The sequence below is a fragment of the Schistocerca serialis genome, unplaced genomic scaffold (assembly GCF_023864345.2).
Source record: "Schistocerca serialis cubense isolate TAMUIC-IGC-003099 unplaced genomic scaffold, iqSchSeri2.2 HiC_scaffold_920, whole genome shotgun sequence".
Classification (NCBI taxonomy): domain Eukaryota; kingdom Metazoa; phylum Arthropoda; class Insecta; order Orthoptera; family Acrididae; genus Schistocerca; species Schistocerca serialis.
The window spans coordinates 96,404-112,502 of record NW_026048541.1 but is presented as its reverse complement, the minus strand read 5'-3'; the positions used below and the strand labels follow the sequence as shown (position 1 = coordinate 112,502).

At 40.4% G+C, this 16,099-nt stretch overlaps 1 protein-coding gene across 1 annotated transcript in view; it reads left to right on the top strand.

Moving 5' to 3' along the window:
• Positions 1-604: 604 nt before the first annotated feature.
• Positions 605-16,099, top strand: part of LOC126452751 (cytochrome P450 4g15-like) — a gene marked incomplete at its 3' end in the record, with an annotated part of 102,425 nt that continues 86,930 nt past the window's right edge. The window contains exons 1-2 of the mRNA XM_050091116.1: positions 605-696; positions 11,028-11,277. Of these exons, the coding sequence (XP_049947073.1) occupies positions 11,063-11,277 (215 nt within the window). The remainder of the gene's footprint in view (positions 697-11,027; positions 11,278-16,099) is intronic.

Here is a 16,099-nt window from a genome sequence, read left to right as displayed (position 1 = left end):
TTACACATTTGAATTACAAAAAACAAATACTAAAAAAAAAAAAAATTTCCGTGGTGCGAGATTCGATCCGGCGACCTTCGGATTATAAACCCGTGCGTTTACCGCTGCGACACGACGCTGTGGAAAATTACTAATCGTGGAGAGTATTTCACGGCAACGGTTTCTTTTAACTGTCGATTTTCTCGACAACGGCTGAGAAGTGCATCTTGGTGCTTTGCCACATTACACCTCTGGCCATGAGCTTTTATTATGCGAAGTATGAATCGAATCTGAATTTCCCAATTGGCGGCCTCCCCTTGTGAGATGAAGAGATCAGCACAGGAAAGGAATTCGTGGCGGGCCGCATCAAACCAGTCAGTTATCTGATGACCAAAAAAAAAAAAAAATCTATTTGACTCTTGTAAATTGTTACACAATTAATCTTCGATGTTGCAAGTGCTACGATCTCACAGCCGGGTGCTTATGTAATCACTCGTTATGTATTTATAGAGGTAGTTCTCTTTTTCGTACTGTTGTCGACAGACTTGATCACACCCGAAAAACTGGTACCTCTAGCTGCGGAGGACGAGTAGGAGGAAGGAGGGGAGGTATAGCGGGAGGCAAGAGCGAGTTAGTCAGTAGCTGCACATCGAGCTGAAGGCATCAGCAGCTGCCGCCAATCTCTCCTGGTGAGATCTTTTGGGATCAGTTCTTCAGGTAATCATGCTATTACAATGATTTTTCTCAATTCCCAGCGCATGCGTAGCGTTATGATCTGCTGTTTACGAGTATGTTTTATTTTTAATTTCCATGACAATTTTGATGTTTAATTAGAGCCTTGGAGCATTTTCCGTCAGTTGTAGTAGTGTCCATTGACCTTCCAACATTTCAGTTGTATTCTGATGTCCTACACCTTCTTACCACGTATTTGTTACAAGTTCCTCAGCAGCTACATACTTGTAGGTCGGTAGGAGGCAATACTTCCGCAATCAGCTGTGGGATACTTTCCCGTCATTTCTGAGTAGTACTGTGGGCAAGAGCACACAGCAAGGTGAACATATACACGCACCCGTAATCGGAAAGGGGAACGAAACTCGTTTCAAACGTCCCCAGTTGAGCCCTATACAATAAGGCGAGCAGCTCTGGTTCATTCAGTGTGGGGTTGCGAAAAAGGAAGAGATAATCTTAGAACGTTTGACTGAGTTGAGAATACGAAAGCAAATATTCCTGTACAAAAACTTTTATTAATTTTTGAATATACGTTCATACAGAAACAACTATTTCATTATCTTTATTTTGTGTAGTTTTAGTGATATCCAACATAAATTTTAAGTTGTTGTTTCCGTCTACATCTGAACCATCTATTTCATTCTCCAGTCAGTAATTTGACAAGTAAAAAGAAGGTTTATTCACCGTTTTTAATACATACCTAGTTTTTTTCCTAAAAATTATCTCCTTTATGCTTCAACGGTTAGTTCTGTTCCTTCTCGCAGTTCCTCTAGCTGAGTGCATCAGGGAATTTTAATTTTCCCTCTTATTTCGGGCATTACACAGTTATTTAAACACTGCACATCTTCCTGGGTACATGTTGACAGACCATCAGCTTGACATTCTTCCGGAATTTCCGTAAAGAACTTTAACTTTAGAATTTTTGCAAACTAATTGCCATTGAATGATGTTACTCCATGAGTTTGAAACTCTGCAAATGCTTGTTCTGTTACTAAGTGCACAAAACTGAGTCCCCAAGATTCAGAAACAATGTAACCATCATTTTTAAGCAGATCCAGATGATATTTTTCTTCTCTGCTTTCATGTAGTAAACATTCTCGATGTTGGCATTTTCAGCCAGTACGCCGACATACGGTCTTTTACCACAGCTATTTATAGAACATGCCGACAGCTTATATTCTTCACTCACATCCAGCCTTTTCTATACTGGGTGTGTAAAGTAAAATTGTTAGTCTTGTCTGTACATCCGCAGTGGCTTCTTCCTTTTCCAGGAGCAGTTGCAATTGCTTTTGTCTAGTATTCCAGTTTTCGTTTTTTATCTTCGACTTCTTCTGTTTTCAGTTCTCTTTTTCGTTCACTTAGTACATTCACACAACAGAACGGAGTAATTTCCTTAATGGGAAATTATTTAAAACCGTTTGATGAATTGGTTGTATTTCTTAAGACTTGTGGTATAATACTATTTGTAGGAATAAATCTCAATTCGGCGATATCCAAATCCGACGGTATTGTGGAGAACAATGTCCTGGATTGAGGCAATTTGCACAAATATGTTTCTGCTGCTGTAATATAGCGCTGTAATACTTATATTGTCTATGTTGGAGTCAGTTTTAAGCATCTCTAAGTAATTTACAGGTGGATAATTAAAAATGTATGCTGGCCAGCATAAGCTATAAGCACTTCTCGGTCTTGAGAGTCGGGCAGACTTACTTGCACATCAGTCAGTTTTTGGGTATTCTTATTACCCCAGTGGACCAGCTGCACAACGTTGATAAACACCACACAGCAGCTATCCTGTAAGTTAGTAGTTAGCTGACACTACATGGCTGTGATTGGCGCAGAGTACAGTGGACCACATCGTAAGTACTCTATGAAAGAGTTAAAAAAGTCTCTAACACTTTTACACAGGGTCAAACACACAATCAATTCTGTAGTTATACGTTGTAGCCTCTAGTCTGGTAATATCATGTTGTTTAGCCAAGAAGGATGTAAAAGTTTCTCATGGTCGCATGTCTCGACACTTTCTAAAATTTATAAAGTGATTACCCCTACCTTTATCCACACTTGTTCTTGTGATTTCACACATATATTTGTGATAAATCTTTACTCTACAGTTGGAGGTCATCCACTTTAAACAACCTATTCCAGCGGTCTTATCGTTGTCCACAATCACACTGCTGCTTCCCTGACGGTCTTCTCAGAAGCAGAACTCGTGGTTTGATATTAGGTAGTCGCAAATCTCGATTTTATTACAAATCCTGTTATGTTTTTTTCTTTTGTGTTTCATTTTATTTATGTCCTTCAGATACGATCAATTCTGCCTGTCTCCGATGTAAGATGTGCCAAAAATTAAAAGACGTATTCGATCTCACACACACACATACAGCCACTAATCGCATGCAATATTTACGTTCGTTCGAACCATATTAATTAAATTGTCATATGCCATACTTAATGTATGGAAAGGATAGTATTCGTGTCTCTTGAGAACATTCCTAGCGTGCATTGCATAAAACATTTCAGTATATGAAAGCAATAGTATTCTTTACCTATCGTTGTTCTGTGAATTTAAAAATGGCTCAAATGGTTCTAAGCACTATGGGACTTAACATCTGAGGTCATTAGTTCCCTAGAGTTAGAACTACTTAAACCTACTAACCTAAGGACACCACACACATCCGTGCCCGAGGCAGGATTCGAACCTTCGACCATAGTAGCAGCGCGGTTCCGGACTCTGAATTTACACACAACCCTACGCAGCGGTGCATCAACAAATTTACCAGCAGGCCAGACAACTCATCCAACTCTAGATACTTACCATTAGTGCAGCCAATGCGATGCCAAATGGACCGCCAGTCTTTAATATTGGTAGGCGAATGGCGACTTCTAACTGACCATAGAAAATTTCAGTTCATCCTCGGTTAAAAACTTTCTCCTGTTGCAAAAATACTAGGCCTCGGTAGTCAGACTCTATAAAACATAACAAGTTTTTTTAACTGCTTCATTGAAACCAGGAGATATTTAGCAACACAAATGGAGTAGGAGGGTCCTTGTACTGTATACAGCAAACAAACTAAAAATGCAAACCTCGTAAGATTTTATATTAGTATTGATCAAAAAGCATACGTTACTTTATGGATCTGACAGTAATATTTATCTGTGGAAGAAAACTGAAAACTACTTATATTTTTTCTGAACAAGTCAATCACTTTTTCTTCGAAACCAGGATTATTCACTCTTTTACTGTCGATGCTAAGAAGACACAAGCGTGCAGACGATAGTATTGGGATGGTGTATGTTCTGGCACAAAGTACTGTTATCCAAGATGGCACTGATGACGTCATCCAAGATGGCGACTGTGATGTCATTCAATATGGCGCATTTTGACGGGAAGTTGAATTTTGGTGAAATTATAGGTCAATTGGGCAACCTCCACTAACGTAACCCCCGTTCCCTCCTTCCCCCTCCCCCAGAAAAATGGTGGGGATTTCAAATTCCAACAGGACAATGTATCACACGTGAATCTTCAGGTTTTGGCGGCGCAAAGACTGTTCCATTAAGTTTCGGGTGTGCAGCCGTAAGAAATCTCCTTCTTCTTCTAATATTTCGGCTGTATAACGTTCAGCCATCTTCAGAGTGAGCCGCAGCTCACTCTGAAGATGACTCAACGTTATACAGCCGAAATATCAGAAGAAGAAGGAGATATCCTGCGGCTGCACACCCGAAACTTAATGGAACAATGTATAACACCTCTACTAAGTTAAGAAAAGATACGTCACTTGGGCTACCTCCACTAACCTAAGTCACCAGACTGCCGCCTCCTCCTAGGAACTGGCGCCAAGTTTGAATTTTGGCGGTAAAGAAAGATCACTTGGGGTTTCTCTAGCAACCTAAGAAAATTGCGGCAAACAAAACACACCTCCACTAGCCTATGTCACCCATCTGCCACCTCTTCATTGGGGTTGGTGGGAACAATTTATTTAGGGATGGAGTATATTCATCAGAGTGATACAGAGCACCGGCTCTGACATGCCACACAGCAAACAGACCTACAAACTACTGCTCCGTAACTAGTGTATAATGCTCTACACTTGTGCTTGCTAATTGGAAACTAAAAAAATAACGCAATGGACAGTCTACAGATATGCAAACCACTCGTAAATAATTCAATACATTTACGTCCAGAGAGACAAACAACTCGTAAATCATCAAAATAATAATCCATCTAAAATATTCTGCAAACATGGTTGCTAATCGTCAACTGTCGAAATCATGCACGTCTTTATTTAACTCTTTCACGTACAACTAATTTGACCAAAAAATAGCTCTAGAAGTACATGACTTACTTTTATTGTCAAAAATTCATACAAGCAACATATTTATAATATAATGAACATAATTATTACCATTGTACACAAAATTCAATTTTTATAATTATTGTTGGTCACAAGGGATGTGGTTCATTTTTTGTACCACCGTACACCAAGACGCATGATAGTCTTGGAAGCATGTCTTCCTTTTCTCTATGCATAGAGGAACCTTACACTCACTACACATCCAGTCGGTGCGAACTTGTTGTTTCTTGGAACTACATGCTGCACATCTCCTCTTTGTAGATCTTTCTGGCTGATGAGATGAGACGCACAGATTTCGGAACATTGGGTTTCTTCTTGTTGAACTGGAGATGGCTGTTCAGACTTTGCTTTTTACCTCTTGAAGCTACCGTGCCACTAAATCCCTTGCGATTTCTCTTCTGAAGTCCTTCAGAGTCATCTTAGGCAACTTCATTTCTTTATGGATGATGAAAGCATTCACCACAGTGACATCAATAAAGTACGAAAATATTCTGTGCCACCACTTTCTGGTCTTTCTGTCAGTTTCATATACGCCCTTCAGCTGGTCAAATTTATCTACACAATTCATGTTGGCATTGTAATCGGAGAGAGCAATGGGGAAAAAATCTTTTATTTCATTTCCATCTTTTTCCTTTCTTGTAACCTCTGTTGTTTGAGTTGGATCATGGAAATTTGAAAGCAGATGGACGAATCTCTTATCTTTCCACTTCATCACACTAAGGCCTGTATTGCTACTAGCCCAGTCATAGTCACCCCTTTTCATTTCCTTGTCACTTTTCAACATATGTAAAGATTTTCTACTTGGATTCACTGTACCACAAGCATGTATTTAGTTTTCTTTCAAATCTGGAAGGAGATCTGGGCTACTGAAATAATTATCAAAGTAAACTCTGTGATCCTTACCTTTAATATTTTCAGTCAGGTCTTTTACAACTCTTTCTCCCAATTTCTTTTCCACAGCATTATCTTTCTTGTTTAAATATCCAGTTTCCATGCATAGCCAGATTTGTCTGCTAGTACTCACACTTTGCAGCTTCTCTTGATAGGCTTCTTTGGCAAGTACTGTTTTATAGAAGATCTTCCTTTAAATTTAATCATAGATTCGTCCACTGCCATTCATTCATTTGGATTAAGTGCTTTCTGAAAGTTATGTGAAATTCTTTCTAGGAAAGGACGCAACTTATAAAGTTTATCATAGCTGGTGTTCTCTCGTTGTGGCATTTTATTATTATCATTCAAATTAATCTTCAACAGACCAGAAGAAGACCGTTACACTCCACGTCTCGTGAATGAATGGAGCTTTCCGATTCCGCACCCATCCCGAGATGCGCCCATGTCGAGGAGCTTAGCACTCCTAATCGATGTATAGTAACAGACTTCAAAGTGCCGCGATGTAGTAGCGGACACTTAAGAAGAACAAGAAACGAATAATTTTTAAGCGCGATGGAGCTCCAGACAGATGGATTTCGACGCAGTTTTACGTATATCAACCGGGCTATCAACTTGAAAGTATTGTTCTAGAGGCTAGGATCGGTACCTGGAAGGTATTGGTAAGAGAGAACATAAACACACGCAAGACTACAACGTTCTGCACTTAAAACGGGCTATAATGTTAGATCGCCTGAGTTTCTAGCCTATCAATCGCGTGGAATGTAGCGGTGTTAATATTCCATTTTAGAAATATATTTCAAGCGCATGAGATACATCCTTCTTCCGGATTTTTTACGATAAACTATGTTATCAAACCATAAAAAGAAAAACCTACTTCTGCAAAACATTTTCTCTGCGTGATACGAGCACAATATAGCTTTCTGGAGACGTATAGCCTCCACCGTTCACATCCCATTACGGTTCAGAAATTATACGATTCCTGCATCAAGCCTATATAAAATGATCGTTAGTAGTGGGGGATACCTCCTACAAGGAAACAGATAAATGCATAGCAGCAGCGTCCAGCATGTAAAAATTACATTCATTCCGTCACTAAATCTGTAAACAGCACATCTTTCAGGCAAATGTGCATGCGGGGATTGCAGCGCCTCACAAGTACCTAGCGCTAACTTAATTTCGATGCTGAATTCTCGATTTTACACCCAAGATGAGACAGGGGGGATGGAGTACATCTCATAAATCAAAGTTCGTTTAGAGGAATGTGTCAAGTTTCATCACACATGAGATGGAAGTCCTTTGATGACTGACAGGTTCACCGTTAAGGATCGCAAGTAGACAGTGCTTTAAACCACATACAGAACACGTGGCTGTATACGAGTAGAAGGCAGGCTATGTCACGTGACTGATTTATCCGGACCAAACAGTGGAAAAATTGACATGCAGCAACTTCTCCTCCTCTAGAATGCATCAGTAAACCATTAAGTCGTACCTCGTTACAGCTCCATCTCAATCGATCACCTCGTCCACTCTGCTATCCTTTAATGCAGATGCAAGTAAGTTTAGAGGTGAATGTTCTCTGTCTTCCTTGAAAGCATCATATGCAGTAGTCAACTAGCATGTGTCACTGGTTCCTCAATAGACAAACAGTATAATGCTGCTTCGACAGAAAAAAAAATTGACTGCCTCCCTGATTCCTTTCTTTTTGGTGTCGACGTTTTCTTGGATTCCTCTTGTTGCCGCATACTTGTTCCCATGAACAAATTGTTCGGCGCGAACCAGAAGATACGCAAGTACTTCCTCAATTTCACCGCATTTCGGTGTATATTCGGTCAATTTATACTTATTCCCTCGTCATTTTTCGCAATTCTATCGATTTTATGTCGGATCTATCCATGCGATCAAGACATAACCTCTTGTTTTGTGTTCTAAAATTACTTGTAAATGTAGCACAGCTGCCTCCATTGATCGGCAGCCGTAATGTAGAACTATTCTCGTCTGTGTCCAGTCACCTCCACCTTCGGAGAGCATTTACTCTGTTTTCTGTGCGTCTGTGCATATGCATGGCTCGCGGATGGCGAGAAATAGATGAAAGGAGAAAATATAAAAAAGTAATAAATGAAGTGGCCGAATACAAACGTCTAAAAATGAGATGGACAGGAATTGCAAAATGGCTAAGTGGGAATGGCTAGATGCGGTATGTAAGTATGTAGAAGCGTATATCACTAGGGGTAAGAAAGATACCGCCTACAGGAAAATTAAAGAGACATTTAGAGAAAAGACAACCACCTGTACGAATATTAAGAGCTCAGACATAAAACCAGTCGTAAGCAAAGAAGGGAAAGCAGAAACATGGAAGGAATATATAGAGGGTCCATACAAGGGAGATGTACTTGAGGGCAATATTATAGAAATGGAAGAGGATATAGAGGAAGATGAGAACGTAAATATGATAATGCGTGGAGAATTTGAAAAAGCACTGAAATACTTAAAGCGAAACAAGGCCCCGGGAGTAGACAATATTCTGTTAGAGCTACTGAACAGTCTTGGGAGAGTCTGCCATGAGAAAAATCTTCCATTTGGTGTATAAGACAGGCGATACACCATAAGACTGCAAGAAGAATATAGTAATCCTGAAAGCAGGTGCTGACAGATGTGAAAATTACCGAACTATCAATTTAATAAATGGCTCTAAGCACTATGGGACTGAGGTCACCAGTCCCCTAGACTTAGAACTACTTAAACTTAACTAACACATCCATACCAGAGGCAGAATTCGAACCTGCGACCGTAGCAGCAGTGCGGTTCCGGACTGAAGCCCATAGAACCACTCGGCCGCAGCTGTCAGCTCTTTTAATAAGTCACAGCTGTAAAATACTAACACGAATCCTTTCCAGAAAAATGGAAAAACTGGTAGAAGCTGACCTCAGGGAACATCAGTTTGGATTTCGGACAAATGTAGGAACATGCGAGGCAATACTTCTCTTTGAAGACAGGTGAACGAAAGGGAAACCTACACTTATAGCATTTGTAGACTTACACAAAGCTTCTGGAAATGTTGATTGGATCATTCTATTTGAACTTATAAAGGTAGCAGGGCTAAAATGCGGGGAGCAAGAGGCTATTAACAGTTTGTATAGAACCAGATGGCAGGGCCATAAAAGGGAAGTAGTGGTTGAGATGGGAGTGAGAAAGAACAGTAGCCTATCCCTGATGTTATTCAGTCTGTATATTGAGCAAGCAGTAAAGGAAACAAAAGAAAAATCTGGAATAGGGATTAAAGTCCAGGGAGAAGAAGAAAAACTTTGAGGTTTGCCAGACATTGAAATTCTATCAGAGACAGCAAAGGACTGAGAAGAGTAGTTGAATGGAATGGTGTCTTGAAAGGAGCATATAAGATGAACATCAACAAAATCAAGGCGATGGTAATGGAAAGTAGTTGAATTAAATAAATTGATGCTGAGGGAATTAGATTAGAAAATGAGACACTTAATGTTATAGATGACTTTTGCTATTTGGGGAGCAAAATAACTGGTGATCGTCCGAAAGGATACAAAATGCAGAATGGCAGTGGCAAGGAAAGCGTTTATGAAGAAGTGAAATTTGTTAACATCGAGTATAGATTTACGAGTCAGGAGGTGTTTTCCGAAAGTATTTGTATGGAGTGTAGCCATGTACGGAAGTGAATCATGGATGATAAATAGTTTAGGCAAGAATTGAATAGAAGCATTCGAAATGTGGTGCCGCAGATGAATGTTGAAGATTAGATAAGTGTATCATATAACTATTGAGGATGTATTGAAGTATTGAACAGAACTGGGGAGAAGAGAAATTTGTCGCACAACTTGACTAGAAGAAGGGATCGGTTTGTAGCACATGTTCTGAGGCATCAACGGATCACCAATTTAGTACTGGAGGGAAGCGTAGCGTGTAAAAGTCGTAGAAGGAGACAAAGATGTGAATAAAGTATGCACATTCAGAAGGATGTAGGTTGTGGTAGTTACTCGGAGATGAAGATGGTTGCACAGGATAGAGTCGCATGGGTAGCTGCATCAAACCAGTCTTCGGACTGAAGACCACAACAACAACATTTTTTTGTTGTTGTTAAGGTGAATTTTTACAAACTACCTGTAGAAAGCATATAACACTAATAAAACTGAAGTGTTACAAGTGAATCAAAGTATGTAAATTATTATTTATGCCTCTCTATAATAAAATTTTATTTAATTTACTTCCTCTCGAAGAGTTAATTTGCCTTTTATTCGCAACAATGTTTTTCATTTCGTGCACTGTTTATAAGGGGCGATCAAAACGTTTCCGCAGCACATATGCAACGTAGCGATGCGGATATTTAAGCACAGATAAGTAACCAAGAGATTAGCACCGCATTCGTGTCTTTTTCAGATGAGTCTGCAGTAAATGCAGAAAAGACAGAGTTGGTGACGTTGTTACCAAGTGCTTCTAAGCAGGGCCAACGTGCTGTTATTCTTTTCTTGATTGTGCAGGAACAAACACCAGTAGACATTCGTCAGAGGATTAAGAATATGTATGGCGCAGCATATCTGTCGAAATCCACCACTGTGGCATGGTGCTCCACGTGCCGTGCTGGTCGCGGCTCCACTCAGGACGCCCGTCGGCCTGGGAGGCCACACCCATCCTGCCAACTCAAGTGCGAGGCAGTCGAGCACGCGCCCTGTAGCCCTGAACACACACCGCGTGATTATCGCACCGTCAGTCGTTTGGAAACGGACTTTAAGGGTGGCCGATTCCTGTCGTGAGAGGCTGTACACTTATTCACGCACCAGAACACCGTGTTTTACTTAATGGGTATTCTCATCTTGGTGCATCGCCTGGATGATTGCCTCAATGACCATGGCAAGTTTGTCTCACTGGTACACCGATTGTGGACTATGTTTTATAACAGAAACATTTTGACTGTTCCTTATATGAACGTAATACTTTTAAAACGCCTGGTGCTGTTGACGATTCATTTGGTGCTGACTATTATTTCTGAACGTTACTGTACACAGTGCTGAGAAACATGAGAATATGTGACCAGCTGTGTTCTGACTGCAGGTCGGTTATTGGGAACCCACATTGCCTGTTGACCTATGGCGGGGTGGCCGTGGCTGATGGTGCAGTTGGTGGTGTGGTGCTGTGCCGGCTTGGTGGCGGTGCTGTGGTGGAAGTGGGCCACAAAGCCCCACATCGACGCTCCAGGGCCGCCTACGGTGCCCATCATTGGGAACATTCTGGACTTGCTCGACATGCCGTTGACCCTCCGTAAGCTGTTCGAACTCCACCGGCAGTATGGGGACTTGACAAGGTGAGCTTATGGCATCTGGTGGGAGAGTGGTCGGGCACAACAAAATGTACAGACTGAAACATGACGTCCAACCTCTGGAAATAAGTAACACAATTTTGGACGATACGATACTTCTGCATAACTCGATTCTTTACAGCATTAATTAAGTGAACAATTGTGCTTTTGATGCTTGTGAACTGAAACTGAAGGTTGTCCTCTTGTCTCGAAGTGATGGAAAGCAGAGTAGCCCTCAAGTTTCTGTTCTGATACATCACTTCTATTAAAAACTTAAGGCACAGTCCTAAAGGCTCGATGATCCCTTCAAAAAGAGAGCTATGTGATTAAGTACGCTTTAGAGGCCATTTTATGGCGACTGTGCCCTCCTGAGTAGACATCTACTTGGGACATGGACGCAGTTTTACAAATAGGGGCATTTTGTATACAAATAACCGTAAAAAATCAAATGTCCCATTTTTTAGACAAAACAGAACGTAATTATGGGTATGTAAAACGACATTTTCATGTATAAATAACTGCAAAAGCTCAATTTACACACTCATCCCAACCGAGAGCGCAAATTGATAGGTAGATGGAATTGTGCATTCAGTTACTTTCGAAGTAAAGCCACATTATGAGTAAAAATTCCAGATCCTCAAACTTATTATTATTAAGTTTCTTCAATCCTTTATATCTCAGTTTAATACTTCCATCTTCAAAAAACAGAATATTCCAATCTGTAATTAATTTATTATATCTGTTTGGTAAAATGGTCATAAATTTTTATAAAATTTCATACAAATTTTTTCCCCATGTCTAGTTTTTAAATATACACCATCTGCAACACAAAACAATTCCTTAATTTCTAGCTCAATAATCTGTTTAAACAAGTTGGAATTCCTTCTATTATTAATCTTCTTTGGTACAGTATCCATTTACTGTTTATAAATTTTTAATCGTGAAAATATGACTAATGTGTGGTACCAATTTAAATTTGACATTCTTGTTGAGAGAAATAACAATCCAAGAGAGAGACAAGTTGAATATAATATTTCCAAAAAAATTTTAAACCATCTTTAATCATAGAACATTTGAGAAGACAGGACTGTACTGACTGTATTGATGTATTAAAGCAAATTTATAGGGAAGACATATACGAAATAAGATTTTTTAGTTATAGAGGAAGCCTTATAGAAATATGGGAAGAAATAGAAAACGCATATTTTCTCTTTTTATGACTGCCAAACAATTTGAGAATTGTAATTTGCCAATAAATAATTTACCAAAAATATTACAAAATTATATTAAAACCTATTCATCATTATTAGAAGTTTCTCACCCAGTAAATAGAGATTTAGAAAACAGTGGGTACAATAAAAATTAAATAATAAATTCACTCCATTGGTGTTGTAATTGTGTTATGGATTTTATGTTTATGTTACAGGAGATAGAAGAACTTTTTCAATATCCAGGGTCTCCATTTGTATGGAAAATATTTATTTATATTCTCCTTATTAAATTTTGTGTGTTGTAAGTGGTCTGAGAAAACAGCAACAAATATTCTACTGGGGTTTATACTGTGAAAAAGATAGCAGAAATCACATATAATGCACCTCAATTAAGGTCGTTGTTTTTTAAAGTAGATGATGATTATGAATTTGTAAACTATATGCAACATGATAAACATGAATAATGATCATATGGTAATCGGTTTATTTTATTTTTCAATGCATACCTTTTATCATCATAATGACTCAATGCATAGATTACATGTTTTTCACTTCGAATCATGTGCATCGTTCTATCTTGTTCTATATCGTTAAATAAACAATCTTTATATGCTACTAAACTCTTTCTGTTTTTAACAACACATATCTTAACACCTTTAGGTTTTTCTCTATTTTATCGCCAATCTTATAAGCATACCTTCTTCGTCTCAAAGTGTAGAATTCTTCCATTATTTTTCCATTACATTCATCTCTCATGTCTCCTAAGTCGTTTTTGATTACTTGTGGAATACCGTAAATATCATCTGTTGGATAATCACTCATATCTAAGTAATCAGTCACTGAGTTCATGCTTTCATACAAATCTTTAATCTCTATATTTTAAATGTAACTCTCTGTGTCTTGGTAACACACTTCAGTACCTTCTCCGTATTTTTGTTTCATTGCACCATAGTGTAAATCCTACATAAGTTTTTTATGTACATCGAGTAGCACATGCCAATGTAGACTAGCATATTAAATTTAATTTTTCTTGTAATCATATGAATAGCAACAATTTTTCATTAAATATAGTTCTTCCTCTAAAATTTGGCTTAGATATTAGTTTATCACACTTTTCACCATCTGGAACTAACTTTATATCCATCCAGCTTCTTTTATTTACCACTGTTTTACCAAATACTGAATTATTCATTACCTTGTAGTAATATTTTTCAAAATCATTCTTCGATTGCATTCCCATTTGAGTATTCTAATCCATATATTTCTTCAACCAATCAGATTGTTTAAATTTTAAAACTGTTTCTTAGCTTCATTCCTAGATACAAGTATTGTTTAAGACTTCTGTAGTGAACTATATAAATATTTTTATCATTCAGAGCATTCAAAAACTTACTTTCGTACGTTCCTGGAAAAATGTTATTATCGGGATCGAATGGTAAATCTTTATGCAAATCATGTAAATCTTTTTTATATTCGAGATCTACTTCAAATCTATATCCAATTTTAACAGTGTCTGATGTTTCACTTGTTTCACACGAACAGAATTATTTTTCTCATGCCATTCAAATACAGAATGCGGGAAATACTGACTCATAGCATAACCATGTAGGTTGTGTGCATCTAAATATGCTAAATACACTCCTGGAAATGGAAAAAAGAACACATTGACACCGGTGTGTCAGACCCACCATACTTGCTCCGGACACTGCGAGAGGGCTGTACAAGCAATGATCACACGCACGGCACAGCGGACACACCAGGAACCGCGGTGTTGGCCGTCGAATGGCGCTAGCTGCGCAGCATTTGTGCACCGCCGCCGTCAGTGTCAGCCAGTTTGCCGTGGCATACGGAGCTTCATCGCAGTCTTTAACACTGGTAGCATGCCGCAACTTCGTGGACGTGAACCGTATGTGCAGTTGACGGACTTTGAGCGAGGGCGTATAGTGGGCATGCGGGATGCCGGGTGGACGTACCGCCGAATTGCTCAACACGTGGGGCGTGAGGTCTCCACAGTACATCGATGTTGTCGCCAGTGGTCGGCGGAAGGTGCACGTGCCCGTCGACCTGGGACCGGACCGCAGCGACGCACGGATGCACGCCAAGACCGTAGGATCCTACGCAGTGCCGTAGGGGACCGCACCGCCACTTCCCAGCAAATTAGGGACACTGTTGCTCCTGGGGTATCGGCGAGGACCATTCGCAACCGTCTCCATGAAGCTGTGCTACAGTCCCGCACAACGTCAGGCCGTCTTCCGCTCACGCCCCAACATCGTGCAGCCCGCCTCCAGTGGTGTCGCGACAGGCGTGAATGGAGGGACGATTGCAGATGTGTCGTCTTCAGCGATGAGAGTCGCTTCTGCCTTGGTGCCAATGATGGTCGTATGCATGTTTGGCGCCGTGCAGGTGAGCGCCACAATCAGGACTGCATACGACCGAGGCACACAGGGCCAACACCCGGCATCATGGTGTGGGGAGCGATCTCCTACACTGGCCGTACACCACTGGTGATCGTCGAAGGGACACTGAATAGTGCACGGTACATCCAAACCGTCATCGAACCCATCGTTCTACCATTCCTAGACCGGCAAGGGAACTTGCTGTTCCAACAGGACAATGCACGTCCGCATGTATCCCGTGCCACCCAACGTGCTCTAGAAGGTGTAAGTCAACTACCGTGGCCAGCAAGATCTCCGGATCTGTCACCCATTGAGCATGTTTGGGACTGGATGAAGTGTCGTCTCACCCGGTCTGCACGTCCAGCACGAACGCTGGTCCAACTGAGGCGCCAGGTGGAAATGGCATGGCAAGCCGTTCCACAGGACTACATACAGCATCTCTACGATCGTCTCCATGGGAGAATAGCAGCCTGCATTGCTGCGAAAGGTGGATATACACTGTACTAGTGCCGACATTGTGCGTGCTCTGCTGCCTGTGTCTATGTGCCTGTGGTTCTGTCAGTGTGATCATGTGATGTATCTGACCCCAGGAATGTGTCAATAAAGTTTCCCCTTCCTGGGACAATGAATTCACGGTGTTCTTATTTCAATTTCCAGGAGTGTAATTTGATGTCTCTTTATCAACAAAATCTTATATATACATTTATTAGTAATGCTTCGACATATGTTTTACAACAGTGAGATACACCACTCCTTATTCATTTTTCTACCATTAAAATCATATCATGATTGTATAATAAATCAAGTGGTTGTTTAGTCATTCTCAACTGTGCACCCCATGATAAACCAGCTGCAGTAAAATTACCAAGAAGGAGCTAAGACATAAGATGTAATATAAAACTCCACCTAAACAGGCCATGAGGAGGGCCCAATGGTACCAAATGACCACTGTGTCATCCTCAGCCCACAAGCGTCATTACATGCTGATGTGGCAGTGCATGTGGTCAGCACGTTGCTCTCTCAGCCATATGTCAGTTTACAAGACCAGACCCGCTACTTCTCAACCAAGTCGCTCTGCAGTTTGCCTCACAAGGGCTGAGTGCACCCCATTTGCCAACAGCGCTCGGCAGACTGGATGGTCACCTATCCAAGTGCAAGCCCAGCTTGACAGCGCTTAACTGCGATGATCTGATGGGAACTGGTGTTATTACTGCAGCGATG